We start from the raw sequence: 13,064 nt of genomic DNA, 5'->3' as shown, positions 1-13,064 counted from the left end.
CAGATCTCAAATGGCGGAGAATGTACAACAAATTCCCTGACCATGAAGTTTGCAAGGCGCACAAAACCTGCTACCTCAAGTGGAAAAATCTGAGATATTCTTTGATAGAAGCAAAGGGGATAGACAGCCATCTGCAACAAGAGATCCAACTTGAAGTTGACAGAAACAAAGCTATTCTTGAGAGAATATTAGATGTTACTCTTTTTCTGGCCTCAAGAAATTTGCCATTCAGAGGGAGCACAGAAACGCTTGGTGATGTACGGAATGGTAACTTCCTTGGCACTGTAGAGCTTGTAGCCAAGTACGATCCTCTGTTGAATGATCATCTGAGAAAAGTTAAGGAGAAAAGACCAAGCACCAGAGTGACCCATTACCTTAGCCCAGAGTCTCAAAATGAGTTCATAGAACTCTGTGGAGATAGGGTTTTGAAAGAAATACTGAAGGAAAGGGAGTGTGCCATTTTTTACTCATTAATATGTGATGCAACTCCTGATGTCTCCCACAAGGAACAGAATGTAATTCTGTTGCGATATGTTGTTCAGAAGGAGAATGATCAGTGGGATGTAACTGAACGTTTCTTGCAGTTTGAAGAATTCAGTGGCAAGACTGGCCATGAAATATCAGAGATGTTACTGAAGACACTACAGGAGCACCACATTGACATTGCAGATTGCAGAGGCCAGGGCTTTGACAATGGCTCGAACATGTCAGGAAAAGTTAAAGGGGTCCAGGCTGAAATAAGGAAAATAAATCCACTTGCTACATATTCACCATGTGCCTCACATACTTTAAATCTTGTTGGAGTACATGCTGCAGAGTCATGTACCGACGTTTCAACATTTTTCGGGAGTTTGAATCGCTTGTACAATATCTTCAGTGCCAGCCCAGAGAGATGGGCCATTCTCAAAAAAAAGACTGGCTGCTCCCTTCACCGCATGTCTGATACCCGTTGGAGTGCCCGCATAGCGGCTGTTAAACCAGTTGCAAATAACTTACCATCACTCCTAGAGGCCCTGGATAGCATCCTTGCTAGATGCAGCTTGACTAATGAAGTCAAATCAGAGGTCACTGGTCTCAGGAGTTATTTTACATCTTTTAAAGCCATTGTTCTCCTGACTGTCTGGAAAAAAATACTGCAGTCCATTGAAGACAGAAACATAATTCTGCAGTCAGGAAAAATTACACTAGATGTAGAAGCAGCCAATATAGAGGCATTGAAGGAAGAAATGCAGGTCTTTCGTGACTCATGGGACAACTTCCTTGCAGAGGCTTCCCTCATCGCAGAAGCTATGGATGTTCCCATTGGATTTCCAGTCAGCCACAAGCGAAAGAGAAAGCGTTTTGCAGATGAGAGCCAGAGGTCAGAAGAAGAGGGAAACCAACAGGAGACAGAATCAAATCTGTTTCGCAACAGTGTTTTCTATGTGGCATTAGATAACATCCTCTGTGCCTTGGACACCCGCTTTCAATCCATTGCAAGTATTTGTGAGGAATTTGCTGCAATACTGAAAATCAAAGATTTAAAAGATGATCAGATTCACTCAGTTTGCCATTCATTAACAAGCAAATACAAACAGGTTCTTAGTGCTAATTTTGAAACTGAAGTGCAACATTTGAGGTCTGTTTATAGTGCCACATTTTCAGACTGCCACTCTCCCCTTGAACTGCTGAATTCCATCCATAAACTTCAGCTACAGAGCATTTTTGGTGAAGTATGTGTTGCCATCCGAATCTTCTGTACATTACCTGTGACTGTTGCAGGTGGAGAGAGGGCGTTTAGCAAACTGAAAATAGTCAAGAACTATCTCAGATCCACAGCAAGCCAAGAGAGGCTAAATAGCCTTGCTAGACTTTCAATTGAAAGTCAGCTAAGCCGACAATTGGACTTTAAAGACCTCATCAGCGAATTTGCCAACAAAAAGGCCCGGCGTTGGGCTTTCTGATGAGACTTACAGCGAACAAACTATTATTTACTACAATTTAAACTTTCAGTGGGATTAGATAAGGATTGTTGTTGTTTTTGATATTTGTTTTACAACGTATTCTATGTTCTCGTTGTTTTACTTGCACATTTAAGTTAATTGTTACATATTTACCTGTGGACTACCTTGAGCCAGGACACTGTTTTTCCTTTTATATCAAATTATTTCATAAGCATATCAGTGCTTGATTGTTGAATACAATAAAATACCCACTACCTATTTGTTGAGTGGTTAATTGAAAATATATTTGCAATCAGAAGTGTAATAACATGTTTCAAATCAATAAAATGAGAATAAGACAACTAATAATACATAATTTACATAATAATACTCTGACTTGTTAAGTTGTTAATCTTAAAAAAGGAAACAAATTGGGTGTATTACACCAGGCACCGTCAAGAACACTAAAAAACAATACAATTGAAGGTGGCAAGGAATAGGGTAGAGGGGCCCACACCGATATTCTTTCAGGGGGCCCAGAATTCCTAGCAACTGCCCTGCCTATACATACAGCTTTTATGGTGCATTCACTACTAAGATATTGATCAGTATACTATTTATACATCATTTGTTAATTTTAAACATACATTTCTACATTAAATCCTTCAGCTCAATTGTATCTGTGCATTGTAACCTCCAGTATACGCCAGTCAGCCTATCATAAGGTTGTGTAATTGTATTTATTTTTTCACTTATGTATCCTTGCTAATAATACGTTGTATTCGTGTTCATGTATATTTTCAGACATATTGGGGGGAAAAACGTTGGAAATATTATCAAACAGTCTGACGGACCCCTGCAGTAACTCCGAGGACCCCCTGTTGAAGATCTCTGTCCTACAGGTATCAGATTTAAAGCCTGTTGACTGTAACACCGCAGGAAGCGCAGAACTTTAACTTAAAGCGAGAAGTGTGCACAGTGAGGACAGCTAAAAGGAGCACCGATGAAGAAGTCTTTGCCAGACTTAATAAACACTACAAATGTATCTGACTTAGGGACTGTTACAGCATGCGAGAGACAAATATTTTATGGTTTCTCCAATAAGTAACATTAGTCAAACGTTAAGCATTACGTGACACAGAAAATCTTGATACAGACCTCCACTTTTATCCATTTCAGGAGCGCCTTAGCCTAGCTTATTAGCTTTGGTAACCGTGGTAACCAGGCCCGTTAATGTTCAAGTAGCAGGAGTTTTAGGAGTTAAGAGCGTGTAAGCAAGTTTAACGTGTACGGTTTTTTTTCCATATCATGTAGCTCTGTAATATATCGACGTACTGCATATACGCCCGTCCCAAATTTACTTTGAGGATAGTGTAGCCTAGCTAATTTAGCAACAACAACGCAACGCCATTAGCTAGCACTTCCGGTTCCCTGCTAGCACTTCCGGTTCCCCTAAGAGGTCAGTGAGCTCAACGGAACATCTCATTTTGCTGACTTGCTGAATGATGAGCAAGGATTTTCCTGGCAAGTATTTTATTACATTTTGGCCCACGTACATTTTTTATATTTGTATATAGATACACACATTCTCCCACAGGTGGGTGACAAATTAAAGGAAAAACACACATCCTTGTTAAATTAACAAGATGAGTCCAGACAGGGGCTGAGGTAACCTATAAACATGTTTTCAAAGAAATGTAATAAAAACGCATAATCTGGATTTTTCCAACAATATATCCACCATATTCTTTGTGTTGCTGTAGAAATGATTATGGGTTTGAGGTAGGGTTGTATGAGGTACTTCTCCGTAGTCAGTGGCTGTTCCCCAATCATGTCTCTGTACCTTTCACAGGTTGGGGGGTGTCATAAGTGGGCAACAGCCCTGAAACACATAGGCTATGTAAAATATGCTACAGAGAGATCAAACCTCCAGAAAAGAGCTTAAGTTATTAACTCGATCAAACCTTAATTTAAGCCCTGAAAATCACTGGTATAAATAAACTAATTAAAAGAGGACAACAGTCAGTAAAAGCAATTGCACCCTGTGGTGAAGTGTTTTGAGATCATTATCTTGCACTGTTAATGGATAATGAGTGTGTTACAGGTAATTCCAAGTGTTTGGTGCATAAAAGCCAAAGGCAGGTTTAGCAAATTAAGAAAAAAATAATATTCAGGACTTGAATCATAAAATGGTTAGTAGAGTGAGTTTGCGATGGTCCTATGATCCAGTCCAGCACAGATGTTATATAGGATGGTACTCCAGTGCTGGAGTTCTGATCCTGGACCGCCCTGACTCCCCCAATGGCTCATCAAACTTTGCAGAAAAGTAGTTTCAGTGGTGGGGAAGAGGAAAGTGCATAGACCTTCTTCTTCTTCTGAGTACAGCAGCCAGCTTCCGTGATGTTGCATTGATGCCACCATTCACGACTTTGTCCATTCAACAACCCAGGAGACATAGGAGACACGGTGGTGTGTTGGTGAGCACTGTTGCCTCACAGCAAGAGGGTTCCTGGTTTGAATCCCAGCTGGGGCCCTTCTATGTGGAGTTTGCATGTTCTCCCCGTGTCTGTGTGGGTTCTCTCCAGGTTCTTCAGCTTCCTCCCACAGTCCAAAGACGGGCACGTGTTAGGTTTAACTGATGACTCTAAATTGCCCGTAGGTGTGAATGGTTGTCTGTCTCCGTTTGTCTCTATGTGGCCTGCGATCGACTGGCGTCCTGTCCAGGGTGTACCCCCCTCAACCCCAATAAGGAAGAGCAGTTGAAGATGGATGGCCTCTTACATACATAATTATTTACACATTATTAAACGTGTTATATTTAATTGTACCAAGTCCATATTTATATACATGTTGTCTCGACGTAGGAATGAACCAGACTTTCATCTGCAACTAAAGACACTTTCTCCAACAGTCACAGCAGTATGCTAGAGGTTCTTGTGGACTTTAAGGTGTATCCTCATGTTGCATTTTCGAGAAAATGTCTTGTGACATGTTAAACACTGGTACGGTTTCTCTCCTGTGTGTGTCATCATGTGTTTTTTCAGTCCATAACTAAGGTGGAATGATTTGTCACATTGCGAGCAAGAATACGGCCTCTCTCCTGTGTGGTATCGCCGATGTCTTGTCAGTTGCGTAGATGCGGAAAAGCCTTTCCCGCAGAGGTCACATAGATGGGGCCGCTCCCCTGTGTGCTTGCGTGAATGCACCAGCAAGACCCCAGAACTGCAGAAGGACTTACCACATGTGCTGCACAGGTACGGCTTCTCATTCTTATGTATCCTGTGGTGCACAGTGAGCATATTCGACTGTGTGAATCTCTTTTCGCAAAAAGTACAGGCATACGGGCGCTCGCCGGTGTGAATGCGCATGTGGACCTTCAAGATGAATTTTTTCATGAACCTCTTGTCGCAGAGCGAGCAGGCAAACGGCCTCTCTCCGCTGTGATAACGCAGGTGAACGTTAAGCGAAGCCTTGGAACTAAATTTCTTGTCACAAAAGCTGCAGGAAAGGTCTTTAGGATTTGAGTGAGTACGGAAATGAAAACTCAGGTCTTTACGGCTTTTATATGTCTTGTCACACTCAGTGCACTTGAATGGCTGTGCCGAAGTGTGAACAAGAAAATGTCGATTCAGGTCTCTACGCCTTTTATATGTTTTGTCACACTGAGTGCACTTGAATGGCCGTGCCGAAGTGTGAACATGGCGAAGATGTTGCTTCAGGGTGGAACGAGATGCAAAAGTCTTGCTACACTCCAGGCAGGTGTTTCCACTGACCCTCACGGAGTCCTCACTGAGTGGAAGTGGGACATCGGCTCGGCTTCCTGTCACTGACTGGATCATGATCTCTTCTGATGGCTCCTTGTTTCTCCTCAGATCCAGATGTTCCTTCACTTCTTCCACTAGCTGAAAGGTGTCTTCACCAGCTGTTTCTGCCAACAGGAAACAAGAGAATTAGCGATTAAGTCACTCAACTGAATCTACATGCAAAGTAAAGATTTTGTCCCAATAAGACTTAAAAGCCAAGCACATGCCTGAATCCCGCCTGCTGCAGACTTAAGAATATTTTTTCAGATTATCCAGAAAATCATGTATGATGCAACAGATGCTTAACTTGACTATCCCCAGATGAATTTCATTCCGCCATGACTCCACTCAACCATCTGGGATTGCTTCATAGGGAAGTGATTTCAGGTGGTCAAGCCAATCAGGACCGCCTGGCGGGGTTTATAGATGTGACGTGGTGGAGAAGCGACTGTTGCGATCCAGACAACAATGGCGGCTCCCATCTAGGAAGCAGGCGTCAACATCGATGCTGCTATTTCATCCGTGTTTTTCAATCTAGGTGGAAGCGATGTTTTCGGCCTTCTCTTGCCCAGGTTTTGATTTTACCTGCGTCGCTCTCATCAGCGTCATAGCTTGGTTTCTCTGTGAGTGGTTGAAGTAGAACGTCAATGAAGATGACGGACAAGTGGTTTACCTAATCATATGCAAGGATTTTTGATAAGGCCCTCACTTTACTATGGAGCTATCCCAGATGTATGAGTGTAGCAAGGCGGAACGAAATTCATCTGGCAAGAGTCAGGTTAACAGATGCTCACCAGCTTCATCAGAACAGGGAGAGGAAGTGAGTGGTGACAGCCCGTACTCATGCAGCACAAAGTTCGGTCCAGTAGAACTGTTGCAAGTCTCTTCATCATCCTCACAAATGTCTTCTTCGCTCCAGCTGTTTTCTTGCTTCAGTGTCTTCTGTTCCTCAGTGTCTTGTTTGCCTTCTCCCCAATCCATTTTTTGATCAACGTAATCTTTAGAAGCCACTGTAGTCTGTTTAGATGCGAGCGTGGAGAGGATAGTGTCTGACATGAAGGTGAATTCACCTGAGAAACAGATATTACATTCATGTTAGAGGCACTAGAATAAATGGAGATTACAGACAATACTACACAGAACAGTGGGAATATTGCAATTCTCTACCAGGTGTCATTTCTAAAACAGAAAGTCAGAGATAAAGGCAAATGGAGGCACTGATACAACAGTTTCAATCACTTATTGTTGAAGTTATTTTACAGAATAATTTAATGCCGATCACCAGTTAAACCCACTGTCACTGTATATTCTACTTTAATTGATTTGATAGACTACATACTAGGTATTCGACGCTGAGTGGGGATTGGAAAAAAGAAGGTTTTAATGACACAAAAGTTGGTTTCAGTGGACCTTGACTGTAACTGGGAGATATAAACAGATTCTTACTTTTAGTCAACTTTTGCCGCTCCTGTTGATGCTGCAAAATCCTCTTCAGATCTTCAGTGTCAGAGACAAACTGCTTAAACTCATCGTCAAGGGATGAAACGTCCAACATGGAGAATGCTCTGAAGATTACCTGGAAAAGAAGATCATTCTTTGATATGTAGATCTACTGTACATTTATATTCCGTGTTGTATGTGGTTGTGTAACAACCAGGGATGGGCCTTTCATGCAAAAATATAATACTGCGCTCTATAGACTCAAGCATTACTTTCCCACATTCGACGCAGCTCATGGGAGGGCAGTGGCGAAAAAAACTGTGACTAAATTGACATTTGGACACAGTGACTCTGAATCTGATTTATGCCACAGTGAAAGAACTCCACTAACTCCCACCAATGGGATTGTAAAGAGTGTATGGAAGGTCAGTTTATCTTCACGCTGCTGCCTACCTGTGAAAAACTTGGTACTGGGAGGAACTCTTCCAGTCGGTAGAAGAACTCCCACACCAGGATCTGCAGGGCTGTATCAAAACCAGCCCCATACAGTACTGAGAAGACCTCCTTAAACATAAACAACATAAACAAAGGATAAACTCATCAGGTTGGTGCATATATTAATGACTTGAACCATTGAAGAAACTTAATATAATAATAATGTTCGGGTAAAACTCACCTTGAAAAATGTCTCTTTTTCAGATTGGTCTCTAATCAATGTTTGAACCAGCTCCACAAATGCTGACTTTGAAATCTCCACCTCTCCATCTGGGTCCTGTCGTGAAGCCCAGGTGACGTTTATTTTCATACATTATCAATTTTACAGTTGCCACTACATCTGATAGTCGAACTAAATATTTCAGGTTAAGCAATAGCTAAAGCCATGTAATCTGTTTTTCTCTGGCAGATAGCTCTGTTAGACATCTATGACACTGTGTCGTTATGTTAAACTTCCTGCTATTAACTTTCCCACCTCTTCATGCGTGCAGTTTGTTGTCCTCTGTTGGAAACTGTTAAGATGATCCCGGATCGTTTCACAGTCAACATTATCCATCCTCTTTAATAATTCAAAGATGAGCTGAAAAACACAGAATCAAACCTTTATGCTTAACTTTCAAATTAATACTTTTATTATAATTATTGTGTTTAAAGGGGAGCTTTCCTTGGGTGACATTGAAAGGGGCACCTTTTCCTTTCTTGGCTGCTTAATTATTAATTATAAATAGGTAAATACGCCACTCACCCGAGCTTTCAGTCCCAGGATCAGCTGAGTCTTCTGTTTGTAGTTGAGAAGCTCTGGGACCATCTCCGTCACCAACATGATGAACTCGGCCAGTTTGTCATACTGGTGCACATTTCGCTCCTGGGCCACCTGCCACATACAGGCTGACATCAACCTCAGTGGAGGAACCAGGAGGCGCAGGGATGACAGAGGGAGATAGAGATCTAACAGCAGATGCAAGCAGTGAAACACACAAGGATGGAAAGTAGAGAAGAAGACAAATCAGCCAACCATAACAGTGAACCCCAGCTCAAGCTAAATGTGGCATTATACAATCAAAGTCCCCTGAAATGAATAAGTCCTTTGAAAAATGTTAATTAATAAAAACTAATAATTTACTGAATTTAAATTAGACTTAAATGACATCTCATATCTTGACCAAATTGAGATAATACAGCAGGCGTCTTCAAAGGTTTTTTTAGGCCAAGGACCCCTCATCTGAAAGAGATACTCAGCAGGGACCCCCTGCTACAAATACTGTACATATTGGGGGGGGAAATAACGTTGGAGATATTATCAAACAGTCTGACGGACCCCTGCAGTAACTCTGAGGACCCCCTGTTGAAGATCTCTGTCCTACAGGTATCAGATTTAAAGCCTGTTGACTGTAACACCGCAGGAAGCGTAGAACTTTAACTTAAAGCGAGAAGTGTGCACGGTGAAGACAGCTAAAAGGAGCAACGATGAAGAAGTCTTTACCAGACTTAATAAACACTACAAATGTATCTGACTTGGCGACTGTTACAGCATGCGAGAGACAAATATTTTATGGTTTCTGCAATAAGTAACATTAGTCAAACGTTAAGCATTACGTGACCCAAAAAATCTTGATACAGACCTCCACTTTTATCCATTTCAGGAGCGCCTTAGCCTAGCTTATTAGCTTTGGTAACCGTGGTAACCGGGCCCGTTAATGTTCAAGTAGCAGGAGTTTTAGGAGTTAAGAGCGTGTAAGCAAGTTTAACGTGTACGGTTTTTTTCCATATCATGTAGCTCTGTAATATATCGACGTACTGCATATACGCCCGTCCCAAATATACTTTGAGGATAGTGTAGCCTAGCTAATTTAGCAGCAACAACAACGCAACGCCATTAGCTAGCACTTCCGGTTCCCTGCTAGCACTTCCGGTTCCCCTAAGAGGTCAGTGAGCTCAACGGAACATCTCATTTTGCTGACTTGCTGAATGATGAGCAAGGATTTTCCTGGCAAGTATTTTATTACATTTTGGCCCACGTACATTTTTTATATTTGTATATAGATACACACATTCTCCCACAGGTGGGTGACAAATTAAAGGAAAAACTCACATCCTTGTTAAATTAACAAGATGAGTCCAGACAGGGGCTGAGGTAACCTATAAACATCTTTTCAAAGAAATGTAATAAAAACGCATAATCTGGATTTTTCCAACAATATACCCACCATTTTCTTTGTGTTGCTGTAGAAATGATTATGGGTTTGAGGTAGGGTTGTATGAGGTACTTCTCCATAGTCAGTGGCTGTTCCCCCATCATGTCTCTGTACCTTTCACAGATTGGAGGGTGTCATAAGTGGGCAACAGCCCTGCAACACATAGGCTATGTAAAATATGCTACAGAGAGACCAAACCTCCAGAAAAGAGCTTAAGTTATTAACTCGATCAAACCTTAATTTACGCCCTGAAAATCACTGGTTTAAATAAACTAATTAAAAGAGGACAACAGTCAGTAAAAGCAATTGCACCCTGTGGTGAAGTGTTTTGAGATCATTATCTGTCATTATCTGTGAACTGTCAATCGATAATGAGTGTTACAGGTAATATCAACTGATTGGTGCACAAAAGGCAGATTTTGCAAATTCAGAAAAAAAAAATATTCAGGACTTGAATCATAAAATGGTTAGTAGAGTGAGTTTGCGATGGTCCTATGATCCAGTCCAGCACAGATGTTTTATAGGATGGTAAAGTTAGCAGCTGTAGCAACTCGACTCCAGTGCTGGAGTTCTGATCCTGATCCTGGAGTACAGCAGCCAGCTTCCGTGATGTTGCATTGATGCCACCTTCAGGAACTATTACATCTATGTGCCATCTTCTTCTGGGGAATTTTTCATGTGTTCACCCAAAGTGATCCCCTTCATGACTTTGTCCATTCAACAACCCAGGTGCAAATCCCTCCCTTAGTGTCACCTAGGTCTTCTCCCGTTATGTCAAACATTCAAAGATCTTTATGCTTGCAGACTTTCCCTGTATCCTGACAACACAATTCAAAACCATGACAATAAATTCCAAAATAATATTATAATAACTTTATTCATATAGCAAAACCCTTTCTTTTCCATGCAAATTTTTTGGTTAGCTCTGCGTCGTTTCTGCTCTGGTTTCTCTTGTACTGCTACTGTTTTCTTGTTTCTCTCCACTTTCTAACAGAAAGCATTTGAAACACCCTTACTGACTTCCTTAATTTTCTTTGAGTTCTGTGCCTTTCCTGTATAATGATTTCCTTCAGTGTAGGCACTTTATGTGCTCTTCATCTTCTTTACACTTCTCCACACAGCATCCTCCTCCCAAGCCGATTTTAGGTGTCAGTCATTAGCCGACATTTGTAGTTTTAATTTGTTGTAATAATGTAATTTTTTTAAAGATGAATGAAATCAGCAATCTTATATTATAAGCCAGGCTTATTTTATTTAGTCAGACTAATTTTCATTGATTCCATGAAATAAATGGAGTGGTAGTTTAAACTTGGTTACTATGACAACTAATGCAGCTAACTAACCTGGTCCAGTAGAGGGCTAACTGTAAGGCGAGTACTAAGTCGTTGCTCAACCAGAGTTGTTTTGTAGCACTGATCTTTACTTTACATTATTTTACTTGTTTATTTTGTAATGTGAAGTTATCTAGATATTTGAAGACATGTTTATGTTGAAATAAATATACCTTTACAAGTGGTTATGTCCCCCTTAAGAGGGCATAATGTGCAAAAATAGATAATTGAATATATTAAAACCTATGTGTTTTTAGAACCAATATTTGGTTTTAATGAGTAGGGCTTCAAGTGTAAAATATTTTTCACATGTTTGAAATAAAACCATAATTCATTCAATGTCATTTTTGGCTAGTTTTGACAGCCTTACTTGGCCCATTTTCTGTAACCAGTGTAGTATGAATATATGCTAAAATTAGCAGGATAGCTAGCTAACTAGGAGACACCTGTACTAATGTTGGAATCTTTTGCCAGCACTTTAACCTAACTAATTTAATTCAAGACATTATGCTCCAATGGTCTCTTACATAGGAGACATGGTGATGTGGTGGTGAGCACTGTTGCCTCACAGCAAGAGGGTTCCTGGTTTGAATCCCGGCTGGGGCCCTTCTGTGTGGAGTTTGCATGTTCTCCCCATGTCTGCTTGGGTTCTCTCCGGGTTCTTCAGCTTCCTCCCACAGTCCAAAGACGTGCACGTGTTAGGTTAAACTGATGACTCTAAATTGCCCGTAGGTGTGAATGGTTGTCTGTCTCCGTTTGTCTCTATGTGCCCTGCGATAGACTGGCGTCCTGTCCAGGGTGTACCCCCCTCAACCCCAATAAGGAAAAGCAGTTGAAGATGGATGGCCTCTTACATACATAATTATTGACACAATATTCAACATGTGTTATATTTAAGTGTACCAAGTCCATATTTATATACATGTTATCTTGACGTAGGAATGAACCAGACTTTCATCTGCCACTAAAGACACTTTCTCCAACAGTCACAGCAGTATGCTAGAGGTTCTTGTGGACTTTGAGGTGTACCTTCATGTTGCATTTTCGAGAAAATGTCTTGTGACATGTTAAACACTGGTACGGTTTCTCTCCTGTGTGTGTCATCATGTGTTTTTTCAGTTCTGAACTAAGGTGGAATGATTTGTCACATTGCGAGCAAGAATACGGCCTCTCTCCCGTGTGGTATCGCCGATGTGTTGTCAGTTGCATAGATGTGGAAAAGCCTTTCCCACAGAGGTCACATAGATGAGGCCGCTCCCCTGTGTGCTTACGTGAATGAACATGCAAGGCCCCAGAGCTACAAAAGGACATACCACATGTGCTGCACAGGTACGGCTTCTCATTCTTATGTATCCTGAGGTGCACAGTGAGCATATTCGACTGTGTGAATCTTTTTTCGCAAAAAGTACAGGCATACGGGCGCTCGCCGGTGTGAATGCGCATGTGGACCTTCAAGGCATATTTTTCTATGAACCTCTTGTCGCAGAGCGAGCAGGCAAACGGCCTCTCTCCGCTGTGATAACGCAGGTGAACTTTAAGTGAAGCCTTGGAACTAAATTTCTTATCACAAAGGCTGCAGGGAAGGCCTTTGGGATTAGAGTGAGTGAGGAAATGACAGTTCAGGTCTTGACGGATTTTATATGTCTTGTCGCACTGAGTGCACTTGAATGGCCGCCCCAAAGTGTGGACACGGTGACGATGTTGGTTTAACCGGGAACGAGATGCAAAAGTCTTGCTACACTCCAGGCAGGTGTTTCCACTGACCCTCACGGAGTCCTCACTGAGTGGAAGTGGGACATCGGCTCGGCTTCCTGTCACTGACTGGATCATGATCTCTTCTGATGGCTCCTTGTTTCTCCTCAGATCCAGATGTTCCTC

General features: G+C 41.6%; 2 protein-coding genes across 2 annotated transcripts; both read right to left on the bottom strand.

Moving 5' to 3' along the window:
- Positions 1-212: 212 nt before the first annotated feature.
- LOC310962577 (uncharacterized protein) lies at positions 213-9,382 on the bottom strand (the record flags this gene model as incomplete). The annotated part of the gene is made up of 9 exons (XM_083935081.1): positions 9,283-9,382; positions 8,406-8,608; positions 8,136-8,240; positions 7,842-7,937; positions 7,619-7,729; positions 7,172-7,301; positions 6,520-6,795; positions 5,525-5,850; positions 213-326 (listed from the first exon to the last, which is right to left on the bottom strand). Exons 1-9 carry the CDS (start codon positions 9,296-9,298, stop codon positions 213-215), a joined length of 1,377 nt encoding a protein of 458 aa, XP_083791207.1. The 5' UTR covers positions 9,299-9,382.
- A 2,551-nt stretch (positions 9,383-11,933) lies between these two features.
- On the bottom strand, positions 11,934-13,016 carry LOC310962576 (uncharacterized protein; the record flags this gene model as incomplete). Its single annotated transcript, XM_083935080.1, has 1 exon — positions 11,934-13,016. The coding sequence occupies one exon, from the start codon at positions 13,014-13,016 to the stop codon at positions 12,186-12,188; it is 831 nt and encodes a 276-aa protein (XP_083791206.1). The 3' UTR covers positions 11,934-12,185.
- Between the last annotated feature and the right edge of the window lie 48 nt (positions 13,017-13,064).

This window comes from Echiichthys vipera (genome assembly GCF_963691815.1).
Source record: "Echiichthys vipera genome assembly, chromosome: 20".
NCBI lineage: Eukaryota > Metazoa > Chordata > Actinopteri > Perciformes > Trachinidae > Echiichthys > Echiichthys vipera.
Note: the sequence above shows the minus strand (reverse complement) of the source record. Positions and strands in the feature narration are given on the sequence as shown.